Here is a 15,205-nt window from a genome sequence, read left to right as displayed (position 1 = left end):
TTTCCCTCACAAAACACATATAGAATGATTGTCCTCATTTAACCTATATTACCAATGACAAAATGGTGACTACTCCCAATTTTAGGTTTTCTTCTCTCTCAATATGCTTTCATCCCTTTCCTTAAACCCCGACATACCCATCCAGAACATTTTACATTTGCCCTGATCCACGCTGGGTCATAGTCAGGACTGAATGCGTTTCTTTCCCCTATCTGTCCATTTCTGCCCCTACGTGTGACGTGCAGATGTGGAACTAGTGTCAATGGGCAGCGCCAAGGTGAGCTGCTGGATGAACCACAAGCTGCGGCAGCGTGAGGAGCAGTGGAAGGAGGACGACTGCACCTTCTGCCAGTGTGTGGACGGGGAGCCCCACTGCACTGCCATGGCCTGCAAACAGAGCTGCCACAACCCAGTCAAGATCCCCGGGGAATGCTGCCCCTTCTGCGAGGGTATGTACACACACACACACACACACACACACACACACACACACACACACACGCACACATTCACAAACATCCCAACACACACACAGACACCAGAGTAGATGCAGATTAGCAACAAGAGAACATGTACACACATGCAAGTAGTCATGTGTTCCCTCTTTTTTGTTTAGTGTAATGACTGGTTTTATAAACCAAATTTTGTAAACCACTAAAACAAGTGCTGGCATGCACACATACCCAGACACATCCACATGAGCACACAGACTAAATATTAACACTCAACAAACAGTCCTATACCTAAACAGTGATATCCCAAACTCTCACATACACTCATTCACACTCTCTGTAGAGAGAGAAACTACTTAGTACCTCATCATTAAACCACTTGAGGCACATCAACTGTTTAAACGCAGACATTCAGCATGCTAGCCCAGGACTGTGGTCCTGACCAAAGGCCAAGAATTAAGCTTCATAAACTAACTAAAGACAGAGAGAGAACAGGCCTCAGTAGACAGCTACAGCTTACAACCACTGATCTTAAGCACCTAATAGTAACTTGAAAAGATACAGTAAAGAGACAATGTACCTAAAACTAATGACAGCTACACACATTTACACATAAGGAGATATGAAAATAAGTCTTCTTATCTGAGGCTATGTCACCCAGAAATACATCCGAGCCACCTTAAAGCTCATATAGCCTGTAGGACAAAAAATGTACAGACCTGAAGCACAGATTTTTATCAGTGAAGTAAACAATGTTGTTCTACCTCACAGTAGTGGTTTGTGATGCAACCTGTAAGTGATTGCAATGGGTAAAATATGTTCTTGGACTTTTCTTGCTGGTGATTGGTCTTAATTACATTGGTCTTAATTACAATTGAAGACTGTAATTAAAGATGTTCAACGATTTTCAGTAATTAAACCAACATATCCAAACATGGTCTGTGTGACGAATATAGAGCTTTGCACCAATAGGGACAGTACAGCAATTTTGTTGCTCAAACACACCTGAGTATTGGCTCATCTGGGCCTGATGTTTTTGAAATCATGAAACTGACCAGAATTGGGTACGATGGGTCTGTGATTACATAGGACTAGATTCATTATTGGGCTTTATCTCCAGAGTTTCAGGAAGCTGACTTTTTCGGCTTATAACAGGAACTCACTTACACACACATCATTAAATTGTTTGACTGTTTGGAGTATGTTAGGAGCAGCTGGCATCAATTTGGAGATCTTACTTTAAGTGGGAAGATAAGTCACTGAGCTCTTGTAGATCATCACATCACAAGTACAGTTGTTTTGTATTATGGTTCTTGGGCCACTGCCTGTGTTAGATCTCACTATTCCAGAGCTCATTAGCGATCCTGTACCATCAGGACGCATGTCTCCCTCACAGTAGCTCATTACAGGAGGCCCACAGGCATTCACCGGACTGCAGTAGCTTTGCCCATTATTGGCTGAACCTGCCAGTTGGAGGCAGAGCTACCTTCTTTAAGTGCAGAATATCACTTGCAGTCGATGTAATTAGATACAGCTCCTTTTCATTCTCTGCTTGCCAGCACGCACAGGTATTTTGTGAGCTGCCACTTGCCACCCCAGTACTGGGACGCACAGCAAGCATGGCACCCATGGCACATAGATGCGGCCTCCATTTTAACATAATTTCAGCACTAAAAGATGATGTCATTTTTTTGGTAGGACTGCTCATTCATTAATACAGCCAGATAAGAAGAATTCAGAGGGATAACTACAGTTGCGTTTATCTGTAATCACTGGAAGCTGGGGGTGCTGCTGCCAGTGGTGTTAGCTTAAGCAATGTTGTTAGCAAGATTTCCAGGCATATAGTGCTTGTGTGGAGTTAAAAGAATTAAAGAACAATAGGTTCCTGACTCTGTGCTAAGTGGTGGTGTATGAAAATACAAAGCTGACATTGTGAAAGTATTAAAGTTGGTCTTGCTCTTATTTTTCTTAAATATTCATTTGTCCAGCCACTTGACAAATTAGTGATGCAAACTGCTGTGCCTCCACATTGAAAGAAGCTAATTTATGGAACAGATCGGGGTTCTGATGTCTGTTACATTTTAAGAAAATATAAATTGATTTTATTAAAATTGAGCGTGGTTTCTTATTTTTTCCTCAAAGTCAGATCAGCAAAGGTAAGGAGAAGAGAGGTTTTAGTCACATGGTGAATGTTTGCTAACTTCTCATAAAGGTCCTGTCTCTGTCGAGAAACATGAGGAACTAATCATCTTTTCACGTGTTCTTTCAGAACCCTCCTATGAGACGGTGAGCCCATTATTGTGTCCCCCACTGGAAAACTGCTCCCTGTCAGGACAAGACTGCCCATTTGGCTTTCAGCAGGACAACAACGGCTGCCTACTGTGCCAGTGTCTCAGCAGTACGTTGAAGTTGCTCGCTTAGGCTTTTTTAAAATAGTGAGATCTGGACACTGGACCCCCACCCCCCAGTGCATATTGCATTCACTTCAGGTCAAACAGCTAACAACCACTGATGGTTTTCCAGTCTGGATAAATCACATTCATACGGTGTAGGTGTTTCAGTAGCGACACCCAAATCTACCAGTCCCATAAAGAACACAAGCACAGCTGACCTGCAGCCCAGCCTGCTGCCATAACCATGGCCCCGTGGTGCAGAGCTAAGAGCCACGCCCGAGCATATGTTTTGGCGAGCACAAGCATAGCGCAGCGCAAGTAAACTCTAGCTCAGTACACCGCAAACACTACAAATGTATCATCCTGGACCCTTCTCCACTTCACACAGTCACTTGATCACAGAGCCTCTTCCCATGATATGGAGCTTACAAGGCAATTTCATACCAACCAGAGGGACCTCATTCTATATGTGTGCTTTTCAGGGCAGGGCTATGACTTGAGAACTCTGGCCTAACTGCTTTCACTGCTGTTGCATGCACAGTTGTATACACTTCCACATTTGAGTGCCTTTTATTTGGCTGTATCAGATGACTCCTGCACTGAACTGTCCAAGTACTGCACCCTGCAGTGCCCTATGGGATACAGGAAGGATGACTTTGGATGTGAAGTATGCAAGTGCAGTATGTTGACCAGGTGTAGACCTCTGACCTGCAGCAAGACCTGCCCGTATGGATATATGTAAGTCTTCTGAAATTATTCTTCTGTTGTGGTCTAGAAACAGTTAAGACTACCCAAACAGAGTGTAAGGGAATCTATTCACTCAAGTCAGCAGAACAAAACAATCTTAATGTCCTGGATCCTCTCTTAGTCAATTAATTCTCTGTCAGTGCCAGGAGAGCGATCAGGAGGCAGGTACAGAGAGAGGTGTCAGGTCAGACCAGAGAGGAGAGATTTTTCAGGCCTAACTGCTACACTAATGACTGCCCTGTTGGAGATCAAAGGGGCTTGACTTGTAGTCGTATAACCCTGTAGTCATATTATCCTGGCCCCGGCCTGTGCTTGGAATTGCTTGGCCTTCCCCCCGCCCCTGATCACTGCCTGCACTCCCTCAGCTGAGCCAAACATCTGGAAGTTCTCCTCTTCTCTCAGCTCCCCACAGAGCCTCACCCCCAGGCCAGCCTCTTGTCATTTCATAAAACTCCCCTGCATTTCAAAATGATGGTCAAAAAGCCAGTGTCACAAAAGCTTTCGTTGTGTACCGTACGTGAAATTCTCTAGTATCTAAACTGCACTCCGAGGAGCCTCTGTTGGAGATGAGACTGGCAGGACGTTCACTGGCTGCCAGGGTCCACCTCAGGGAAGATGGGACTATGAAGCATGGCGTTCATCCCACTGAGCTACAGCTTTTAAGAGGCCCTCAGAATCCCTTGCTAGGCCGTGGTGGTCTGAAACTTCCGTTCAGTCATCCCTCTGGGTGAGAGCTGTGTTTATAGTGGCTCATGAAAAGACGAGGCCAAGGCACGCAGCTTTGAACACATTTGTTGTTTTTGAAGCACAGTTCTGGATTTGTATGGGTTTGCAGTGTTGGCGACCCCTCCCGAAATGATAAATCAATAGTCAATCCCACAATGAGCTGCAAATGACTACTGCAGGAGGGCGGTGTCACTTCCTTTGATGCACTGTCACTGGTTCAGTAATGCAGCACGTGGGAATTTCAAATGGTTAGAAGGGTTTGATGGCTCCCTTACAAAAAAATCTCATAGTCCCATGCAAAGATGGGAACAGCACTGGAACAGTAGTGGTAAGAACATGGGCCTTGAATTTTGGCTCAAGCAAACTCAAAAGAAAGGAGTGTGGGTGAAGGAAAAGTACAAGCCTTCCTCACTGAGCGTGCATACAACGTGCAGTGGGGGGTCTTTTTGGCCAGACATTTGGCATAGCAGTGCACTCCCGGGCTCCTAACAATGGAGGACTTAGAACGTTTCCCCTTCTCAATAGGGCTAAAACATCATTGGATCTGACAGGACATAACAGGATGGTCTGCGGGGGCCTACGGGAATTTGTGCCCAGCTAGAAGAAATCCCCAGTGAAATTCCACAGGCTGACCCCAAACAAAGCCTGAGCCCAGAGGTTGCGGGACGCCCCGTCTCTGTGTTTGTACACAGCAGTCTGGGAGGGGCTGATGGAAAGGCATATGGGATGCACTGTCTCCTAATGAAGTCTCCATCAGGGGTCAGGGAAAAGGGAGGGAGGTCAGAGAACAGGAAGTGGCAAGAGTGATATGCAGCAATAAAAAAATATTTTACAGAGAAGGAGAGAGTGAACGTGAGAGGAAGACTGTGTGAAACAAAAACCATGCAGCCCCACAGCGAGCAGACTTATGAGTGCAGCACAGAGGTGCCTTTCCGACATTCGGATGTTGAAAACAACAAGTGCTTCTCCTCGGAACATGGTCCCATATGAAGGGAAGAGTGAAGTGGGCCAGGGAGACTGGATGCTTTGTTAGAGCTGGAAAGGTGTGCACACAGCAGGGATCTCACGTGTTTCTTGGTGCTGCTTTTATCTGGACTCTTCAAAGGGAAGTAATATAGTGAGGAGGAAAGCAGAACCATATGCCCCTGTGTACCAGGCTTGACCATCTGGCTCACCCGTCTTCAGAAAGCCTTCACAACGAGCAACTGAGCACAGAGGATTCAGTTATTATGGCCTACTGTATGGGCATGTATCAGTCAAGCTGTTAAAGCTTGATGGGGGCGGATGTTATGTGTCTGTTTGGATAGTGGTGGCATCACGATGTGCCACTGTGTGCATTCTAAATTTTCATATTGTGACTTGGGAAGTGGGCAGATTTCAGTCAAATAAATGGCTATGTGATATGTTTTGATCTTTTTCTTTTTTTTACTTGACGTTTGTGACTGAGCTTCCAAAAGGGACATGGGCCAAGACATGCTCTAGTTGGTTATGACTTGGGCTCAGTGTGTTGGGCTTATGTTTGTTGCCAGTTAAGGGAGATTTGATAAAGCTCGCAGTGTGTTTGCCTCCATGGGGGGGGGGGGGGTGTTCAGAAAGAAGAAAGCATGAGATTGTCTAGGTTAGCCATGTTGATGAAAGGAACAAAAAGAAAAAGACACTTTCTTGTATTCCCTCACCGAGTTCACTTGCTTACTATAGTCTTCCATAGAGTGTTCCATTCAAGGAGTATTTATAGCAACAGTTGATGAAATAAGTGAGTGTGCAATACTGGTACGGTATTATGTGCCTCATGTACTCAGACACATACTGTACTACCCATCTAACGCAACCGAAGCTACGCAGCTCAGCTGCCAATGTATTTTTTAAAATTTATTTCAGTTCTGAAAAGATTCTAGTTATAATGCCAGTGTTTCAATCTTTTTATATTGTTTATATTTTAAAGGAGTAGTATGAGAACTTAACTGCCTTTGCATGATAAGCTACAAGAACTGTGGATGAGCCTGTGTGCAGCGTGAGTGGCTCCAGTTCATCGTGCAATCATGTGTCCCTCAGGAGGAACAAGCACGGCTGCGAGATGTGCCGCTGCATAAAGTGCCCCCCCTTTACCTGCGAAAAGCAGTGTCACCATGGCTACAAGCAGAACCGGAAGGGATGTGGTGTGTGCCTTTGCAAAGGTGAGTGTTCATTCACAACTTCCATTTCTTATGATGAGGCATAGCTGCCGTTTTATGCCCCTTGATAGTTTTTCAGCAAGAGTTAAATGTGTAGGTCCCGCTTGTGCCACCCACATAGCTCTGACCTGTCAAGAAATTGACTCCACAAGACGTCTGAAGGTGTCCTATGGTATCTGGCACCAAAACATCAGCAGCAGATCCTTTAAGATCTGTAAATTGTCAGGTGGGATCAGACTTGTTTTGTCCAGCACATCCCAGAGATGAATGATACGACTGAGAAATTGGGGAATTTGTAGGCTAGGTTAAGAGCATGAACTCTGTCATGTTCCTCAAAACACTCATGTGGTAGGTCACATTATCTTGCTAAAAGAGGCCACTGCCCTTAGGGAGCACTGTTGTTGAAGAGGTGTACTTGGTCTGCAACAAGGTTTGGGTAGATGGTAATTGTCAATGTAACGTCTACATGAATCCCAGGACCCAAAGTATCAAAGCAGAACATTGCCCAGAGCATCACACTGGCTCTGTCGGCTTTCCTTGCCTTGCCAACACATTGATTGGCTCTGTTGGCTTGCATTCTTCCCATAGTGCATTCTGGTACCTTCTACTCCATAAGTAAGTGACATACACACCCCAGGCCATCCACATGATGTAAACAAAACTGTGATCCATCAGACCAGGCACCTTCTTCCATTATTCCATGGTCCAGTTTTGATGCTCATGTGCCCATTGTAGGCACTTTCAGCAGTGAGTGGTGCCAACATGGGCACTCTGACCGGTCTGCAATTATACGGTTCCATATATAACAAGTTGCTGCATATGTACTGTGTGTTCTAACACTTTTGTGTCAAGCAGTTCCAGCCATTGTAGCTCTTCTATTAGATCAAACAAGATTGGCTAGCCTTCACTCCCACATGCATCAGTGAGGCTTGGGCACTCAGACTCTGTCACTGGTTCTTCAGTTGTCCTTCCTTGAATCACTTTTGTAGGTACTAAAAACTGCATACCTGTAACACCCCACAAAACCTGTGGTTTTGGAGATGCTCTCCCCCAGTCATCTAGCCAGCATAATTTGACCTTTGTCATAGTCGCTCATATCTTTACACTGGCCCCTTTGTCCTACTTTTCCTGCAACACTGACTGTTCACTTGCTGCCTAATATATGCCATCCCTTGGCAAGTGCCATTGTATTGAGATAATCAATGTTATTCACCTGTCAGTGATTTAATGTTATGGCTAATGTGTGTATTGGGTATATACATATACATATAGATTTCAGTAAAAATTACATATAAATATTTGTAGAATGAGTAGAGGGATTTTTGTTTGCCCTGTTATATTGTGCAGAACCAGCACTCTTCATTCTACTGTGCGGCAGCAGATCTCACTCTACCACTCGTGTTGCCGTGATTGCTGCTTCTCTAAATAATTACAGCAGTGGAGCCACATGGAGCTGCTCACCAGTTGTAATCCAGTTGTAATCCACTACAGCAGCCAGATGTCCATTTGGCAACTTATATGGGAATCCTAAGAGTATCTGTTTCAGGGAAAAATTACACACTTGTGTTTTTAATAAGTATATTCACACTGTAGTAAACAGTGTAGTGGCATGAGCTTTTGCCTTCAGCCGTAGTGAAGCCTCATCTGGTCTGCAGCAGTACTCATGCCCCCAGTCACAGGGCTACGTGAGCATGGTTCCTCTGCGGGAACAGGCTGAAATCTAAGGGCATTGTACTTTGGTAGCAGATATGTAGAGATATGAGGCTTTTCTTGTAAATGTTGTCAGGTACTCAGGTACTTTTCAAAATAAATGATAAATCATGTCCTTGCTGGAGTCCCTCTGAGGGAAGCAGGATAAGCACGGGCCATGACCCATTGATCTTATAATATGCTAAGTTTCAACTGAAATAAATAAGGGGTAGCCAATTGCATTCATGAAGGTTTTGCAGAAGCACATTTTAATTGTTCTAGTCTTAATTTCTGTTATTTATAGAAATTTGTTTTTGCTTGTGAACCCCCATACAAGGTCTCTATTTATTGAAATATCTGGATCAGAGGACTTTCAAATATCAAATGCAGAAACTTTAATAAACAAATAAACAAAGGCTTGTTTGGGGAAGTAAAACAAACACGTGTCTGGCTTATGACTGTAGTTGGGTTACATGACAGATGTGCAAATAACATTAACCTTAAACTACTAGAAATATTGTCTGATGCTCAGTGCGAATTTTATTTTGAATCAAAAGTGAAGGGAAATGGCTAAAATGATTTGCAGAAAAGCTAAAAATGTATTATTGAGTTTTTCAATAGTCATATGCCATCAATGGTTTTTACCTTGGTCAAGGGCTTATACCTTGTTGGATGAAAATAAGAATGAAGTGTGAACTGTTAAACCTGAACAGGCTTGATCTCTTATAAATTCCAATGGCTTGGGGATATAATTTCCTCCATTGAAAGTACACCCCAGTGCTTGCCAAAATAAATCTCATGCCAGGGCTCTCCCACCTCATTTAGAGCTCTGTCTTTGTGTGTGTGTGTGCCTTTCAGAGAGCGAGCCTGCCCTTAGCACTCCCGCACCCCCCCCGCCGGCTCGCTACTGTCTGAGCGCGAGCGGGCAGCGTCTGGAGGAGGGTGAGAGCTGGCATGATGGTTGCCGGGACTGCTACTGCAACGCTGGCCGTGAGATGTGCATCCTGATCTCCTGCCCCGTGCCTACCTGCGCTCACCCTGTACTCAGGCATAACCAGTGCTGCCCCACCTGCGAGGGTATGGATGAGCTAGGTCTGCACACTGTTCCACACTACAGTCCAAATGAATTAACCATAGAATGATGGGTTAGTCAAGTTCTCGGATCAGTGCAGAGTATGGAGGATGGTTTGTGTGCTGCAGGGTTTAGGTAGGCCATGGTTTTTTTTGGAAACTTCAGAAAGCTTGGTGAATTTTGCTAGTAGATGTCTCAACAGGGAACCCATCCCCCAGTCCAGAAGGGTACTCAAGAGCACAATTCAGTCATGTAGTCTCATTCACCGCTCATCCTAAATGTCTTCTAACATCAGTGTGCAAAATAAAAACATGAATCACAAAGCAAACACACCACACCCACAAACCAAGTAAACCAGCCACTGTTCAACCTCAACGGGCAGCCGAGTGGAAAGTGAGGGAATAAACCCCACCAAACCCAAACACCACATCTGACAGCCTGTTCCCTCACTATCACTCCCTTGTTTCTTAAATGCTTTCAAGCTATATACTACATGAAATGCTCTTTATTCTCACTAGATCAGTTTTAGACAGCTTACTAAAAAAGTTTCTTAGCACTATTGGATTGGTTTCTTTTCCTCAAAATGTACAGTATGTGTTTGGGTAAATGTGGATTCTAGCTAGTGTGGTTTATTTATAGAGTACTACCTAGCCCTGACTAGGTTTCATTCATTATTAACAGTTTGGGTGTCTGATACAGAGGAGTCAGGCAGCGGGCAGCCTGAGGGAGTGGACATGGTGGTGTGCCGAGCGCCAGGCGGGGGACTTTACGTGGAGGGGGAGACGTGGAACCTGGATGCCTGCACCCGCTGCACGTGCAGACAGGGCCGTGTGCTGTGTGACACGGAAATGTGTCCCCCCACCCTGTGCCACGTTCCGACCCGGGGCAAGGACACCTGCTGCCATGTCTGCCCAGGTACTTCTGCACACACACACACACACACAAACTTGCACACACACTATTTTTAGTTGACTGCTCATTTAAAAGCCGGCTAATGTGCAGGCATAGGCTTCAAATAGCGTTTAAGAGCTCAGCTGTAATGAGACCGTAAACAACACCTGCTATTTCCACTTACTTTTTTTCTTCTGACACATTTTTTGGAGCATATGTGTGCGAAAACCAGTGGACGGCAAGCTGAGGAAACGTATGGTTTCATAAGCACGTGATTCTGCAGCTAAGCTCCAGACCATTGAACCCACTGGCTTGAACTGGAGGTCTTTTCATGCCCTCAGGGGCAAGAAACACATGTGGCTTTTTTTCACCCTCTTTGTGCTCTCCATCAGACGACCAGTCATGTGTGCACCCCCCATCCCCCCACTCCCCGTAGTAAACAGCAGAACGGCCTCCACCATCCTTCAGACCTGCTTGACGTCCTGAGAAACTCCCAGCACTCTCTGTGAACCATCTGTCCAGTTTATCAGCCCATCTTGCATCTAAATGCAGATTATCCAATTCAGTGCTTTGATGAATAGAGGGGCCCCCACAGCAGGAACGTGGGAACAGCTCAAATTTTTAAACACGTTCACAGTGATGCAAAGTGCAGTTGGCATGAGTGCACCACTTTGGTTGCTGGTCGGCAACTGAACCACAAGCCCCGAGTCTTATCAGTGCGGAATTTGTGGAGGAATTTCACAGCAGTGAAATTAAAAGAATGAGTATCAAAGTATGATTTGCCCAATTTCTTGATTTTAAATTGTTTTACCATGTAGCAGAAAGGAAGATTTCTATGTTAAACCTGTCCCTGTCTATTCTACAGAGGACGTGCTCAGTCCCCTACTCCCGGTTAACACCAGCCAACGAGATTACTGCATCTCCAGCGACGGTGATGTCCTATTGGCCGGGGATTCGTGGAAACCTAATGCCTGTACCAGTTGCGTCTGCAACAACGGGACCATTCAGTGCTTCTCGCAGCGGTGCCCAGTGGTGAGATGCAGGGTGCCAGTTCTACGCAAGGGCCAGTGCTGTCCACGCTGCCTGGGTGAGTCAGTACAGGCTTGGAGCTGCTGCAGGGAAACTGGGTCATTTCTGAAGTCATTTCAACCATTATTGATACGAGCAGTTTCCCCCCAAAATATTGCCAAATATATACAAAAGCTAGATAATCCTTTTGCGAATGAATTATGCAGTAAGGTCTCTAGCTTTCCTTCACCATGTTAGAGCTCACGTGGGCTTCAGGAATTCATGTGTTCCACAAATTCATTGGTGGCTCTGTGAGGCTGACTCTGTGGAAGGGTCAGAGTCATGCATGCCTCAGGCCCTACACAGTGAGGCTCCACCAACCCCGGTCTGAACCACAACAACATTCCTCTGCCACCTGCGCATTCACGTGTCCTTCCTGTCTGCCATGGAAGGAGAGCACTGCTCATAGCATGAGGGGAAAATCAATAGATCACTCAGGTGGGGGAAACTGAGGCATGTACATTGTTGTAATTCGCAGCCATTTCATTTTTCGTGTCAGTGTTGCCAGCGGCAAGGGATATGTGAATATGTCATCATGACATGCAACAAGTCACAATGCTCAGATTAACAGTCCAGGGTCAAATGACATTATTTGATAAGACTGACGACCATTTTGTGAGGTTGCTTGCGATAAAAACAAAACAACATGCAATCAACTATTTTCTTTGTCTACTTGCCACAGAGGTCACAACAGCTGCAGTGCCAATGATGACATCTACCACAACAGGCACAGCCAACGAAACCGCTACCATGGGTGAAAGCGGTTTTGTTCAGATTACCATGCACACGATCCCTCCCGTTGTGGCAGTTACAGGTACTACCCAACCACAGGTCCCACCTCCACAACATCCACACTCAGGGGTAGATACAACCATAGTTATGTTATGACCATACAGAAGACTCTATTAAAGCATTTGTCATACTTTTACAGCCATTAGGGCACACTGGGTGGATGAGGGTTTTCATATAACTAAGATATGTAGGTGGAACTGCCTTCCAAATCGAACTGAATGTAAACTTCCACATACTGATGAAATGGCAAAGCTCTGTGGATTGTGGATTTACTTTTCAGAAAGAATTGAGATTGTAGTTTGTAGCATGTTACTATGCTTGTATAGAAACAATGTCAGACATACTGATGGTCAAAGGAAACATCTAAAGGCTTGTTAAGAGTTTTTCCTTTTCAGTTGATTAGAAGGTGTATTACATAGCCAGTATCAGGGCGTTTGTTTTTGTGCATGTATTTCAACTGATGCAAAACTCATCTCTTTAACATGGAAAAGGTTCAAGCCAGGACTACCCAAGCCTGACAGAAATGTCCCTCATCTACCAATCAGCAGCCTGGATTCTGGCTGGCCTCCTCTTGGCTATAGTCATTTTCCTCATTGTGGCAGTTCTCATAAACTACAAGAAGAAGTGGGTCCAGATGTCCTGCTATAGCGCACCCAAAAAGGTGAGCATGCACTCCTAAAGGCTTTGTTAACAGAAATATGACCACTTAACAGGACCTAAATCATCTCAATGGAACAAAGTAAAAATATTATAAAGTTAGTAAATGAAGGTTTTTTGTATTTTAATAGATAAGCTTCCATAGTCCTTATAACTCATCAACATGTCTTTCATGCAGTTAACTTGAAATTATCCACCACTGACTAAGTGGGGAAGGACATATTAGAAAACAATATTACAACAAGATTTAAGTATTTTCACAACATTCCCACAAAAACAAATTAAGACATGGGAACTGTAATTAATCTCAGATTTTTTTACAAGATACTGTTCTAGCTAAACCTTCACCACAGTTTGTAAAGCGTGCTGCTGCGTCAAATCGCTGGCGGATTTTAGGTTTTTTCCCGCTTCCTGTCCTGAAAGCAAGCAGCGTTCCTTTATGAAGGCCTTTGGAAAATATCCTGTTTCTCCCCAGACTGTGATCCTGAAGAAGCACGTGAATAAGAACTCTGTTGTGTACATGGAACCGTCCATGGAGAACAAGTTCCAGAGCATGAAGAGCGACTGTAGCCCACCCTTCCCCCTGGAGGCGAGCATGCACTGCGGGGGGCGCTTCAGCATCCCACGGGCTAAACTCGACAACAGCCACGCCAGGGTCCCACATTAGAGCCGCCCCCCCCCCAAAACACGGCGCTCAGGTCAGGACCATGGGACGTTTCTTTTCATCTCACTCAAGTTTCTCACACCATCCATGGACATCATGTGAGAAGCTCACACTACATGCTGAGGATCCTTCTGCTCTGCTGCCAATTCACTTAAAGGCTCTTTGGTCTCAGATGAGAAAAGTGTTGTGAAACGTGTAATGTCTTGTTTTATTATATAGTTCTCTTTTTTGCCTCTAGGACCATATTTTGGAGCTTTAAAGTCTCCTCAGAGCCATCTCAGGAGCAAAGCAGAGGGAAATGCTGTACTTTAATGGATGTGGATGACTCCACATCTATGCTGAGCAAATGGCTTAAAAGTTATGGACCTTTGACTAGGAACATCACCAGATTATTGCCTCTTTAAAGACAGCTACACTTACTTTTAAAATGTCCATCTTCAAAACATGCTTTAGGTCAGGAGTTCTGTTCCAAGGGTTAACGGCAAACTTGGCTGGATGTCTATTTACTGTGACACCATTGGAGTGAGTCAATTGCTTGGCTGACTTACTTTGGCAGGATAAAAATAGCTGGGCCCTACTATGACTGAACTGTATTTATTACACTCAAAATAACTGTCCCCGCAAGAGGAGGAAGAATTTGCCCAACCTCTGGTTTACATCTATTCATCTTTTACTTGTATTACCTATAGTCTTACACCTAGCCACTTCTATGCTTTCTGTTACAGCTTCCTCTCAAGTGGTAAGACACAGAACCCAGGCAAGGATGAGATGGCGTAATAGAAAATAAACCATCTTTAATACTGGAAAGACATGATTGAATCTGCTTTTACTAAGGAAATAAGTAAATACTCTTTTATACATTTCAGTCATTGTGAGCTAGTTGGCATCAATACAACTACTACACTGACTACCATGAACTTCAAAGAACAAAATGAACTTTGTCTTGCATTTCAGTCTGGTGTGCTAGGCCAGCACCATTTCTTTTACTTTTGGCTATAGCATATTTGATGTAGGCAAAACAACTGAAAAGCCAGTCCAAATGCTTGGGTATAATGGTTAAATTACATCCAGTATTTATACCTACATCATGTAATGACCTGATTATGTCAGGTCTGTAGCATTACTGTCCATGAGACTAAAGGAGGAGCACCTTGATTACAGCATTTCTTATAGGATCAACTGTTTACCAAATAGTCATGAAATATTCCTGAAAGGAGTGGTGTATGGACAGGGATGTTATGCATTTCTATAAAGATAATAACATTGCAAAATCTCAGTGTTTATGTTTGGTGCAAAAGCCCAAAATTTATGAGCATTAAATAACAGATATTAATAAGATTCTGGACCCATTTTTTAAAAATTTGCATCCTGTCATAAGGAGTGTTGCAATTAGGGGGCTGACAGTGGGAATGGAGACAGGATAGACAAAGCAGTGAGAAACGTTTAGGCTGTTTAGAATCACAGCTGTTGGAGGCCATATGCAGTTCATATTTCCTAACTGTAAAAAAGGTAGATAAACCATAGATGAAGAGTACCTTATTTATTTTTTCACATAGTTTATTTATTAATACTAAACTCTAGTTTGAGTAACGGAAATGTGTGGCATTTGGATGTTGATGGAATACTAGTAGCCAAAGCTGCTGTACCTTTGATTTTGTAAACCATTTCCATTTTTATCTGCTTTGTATTCTTTATTCTTATTTATTTTTCTTTTTGCTTATTGTAAATACATATTTCGCAGATGTTTATTGCAACATTTACACATTTTGAAAAACGTTATTAAAATCTATTGTGTGATCACTGTCGTGTGACCCCATTTTCAGTTTTTTAAATCATGTGACCACTGCAAGAACCCACAAGGTTTTATCTTGACACTTGGGATC

At 44.0% G+C, this 15,205-nt stretch overlaps 1 protein-coding gene across 9 annotated transcripts in view; it reads left to right on the top strand.

Annotated features, from left to right (window-relative positions):
* The window catches only part of LOC113571424 (cysteine-rich motor neuron 1 protein), a 38,235-nt gene extending 23,102 nt beyond the window's left edge, over window positions 1-15,133 (top strand). For 2 of the 9 annotated variants that reach the window (XM_035532864.1, XM_035532859.1), the window contains 10 exons: window positions 246-449; window positions 2,722-2,850; window positions 3,433-3,583; window positions 6,371-6,492; window positions 9,037-9,270; window positions 9,932-10,165; window positions 11,007-11,228; window positions 11,892-12,023; window positions 12,493-12,662; window positions 13,134-15,133. In XM_035532864.1, the coding sequence (XP_035388757.1) occupies window positions 246-449; window positions 2,722-2,850; window positions 3,433-3,583; window positions 6,371-6,492; window positions 9,037-9,270; window positions 9,932-10,165; window positions 11,007-11,228; window positions 11,892-12,023; window positions 12,493-12,662; window positions 13,134-13,325 (1,790 nt within the window). In that variant the 3' untranslated portion in view covers window positions 13,326-15,133. The remainder of the gene's footprint in view (window positions 1-245; window positions 450-2,721; window positions 2,851-3,432; window positions 3,584-6,370; window positions 6,493-9,036; window positions 9,271-9,931; window positions 10,166-11,006; window positions 11,229-11,891; window positions 12,024-12,492; window positions 12,663-13,133) is intronic. The other 7 variants (XM_035532861.1, XM_035532860.1, XM_027000347.2 and 4 more) reach the window with 7 other exon arrangements.
* The last annotated feature ends 72 nt before the right edge of the window (window positions 15,134-15,205 follow it).

Source organism: Electrophorus electricus, chromosome 10, assembly GCF_041902795.1.
Source record: "Electrophorus electricus isolate QZ-2024a chromosome 10, ASM4190279v1, whole genome shotgun sequence".
Classification (NCBI taxonomy): Eukaryota; Metazoa; Chordata; class Actinopteri; order Gymnotiformes; family Gymnotidae; genus Electrophorus; species Electrophorus electricus.
This window is presented reverse-complemented; position numbering and strand designations above follow the sequence as displayed.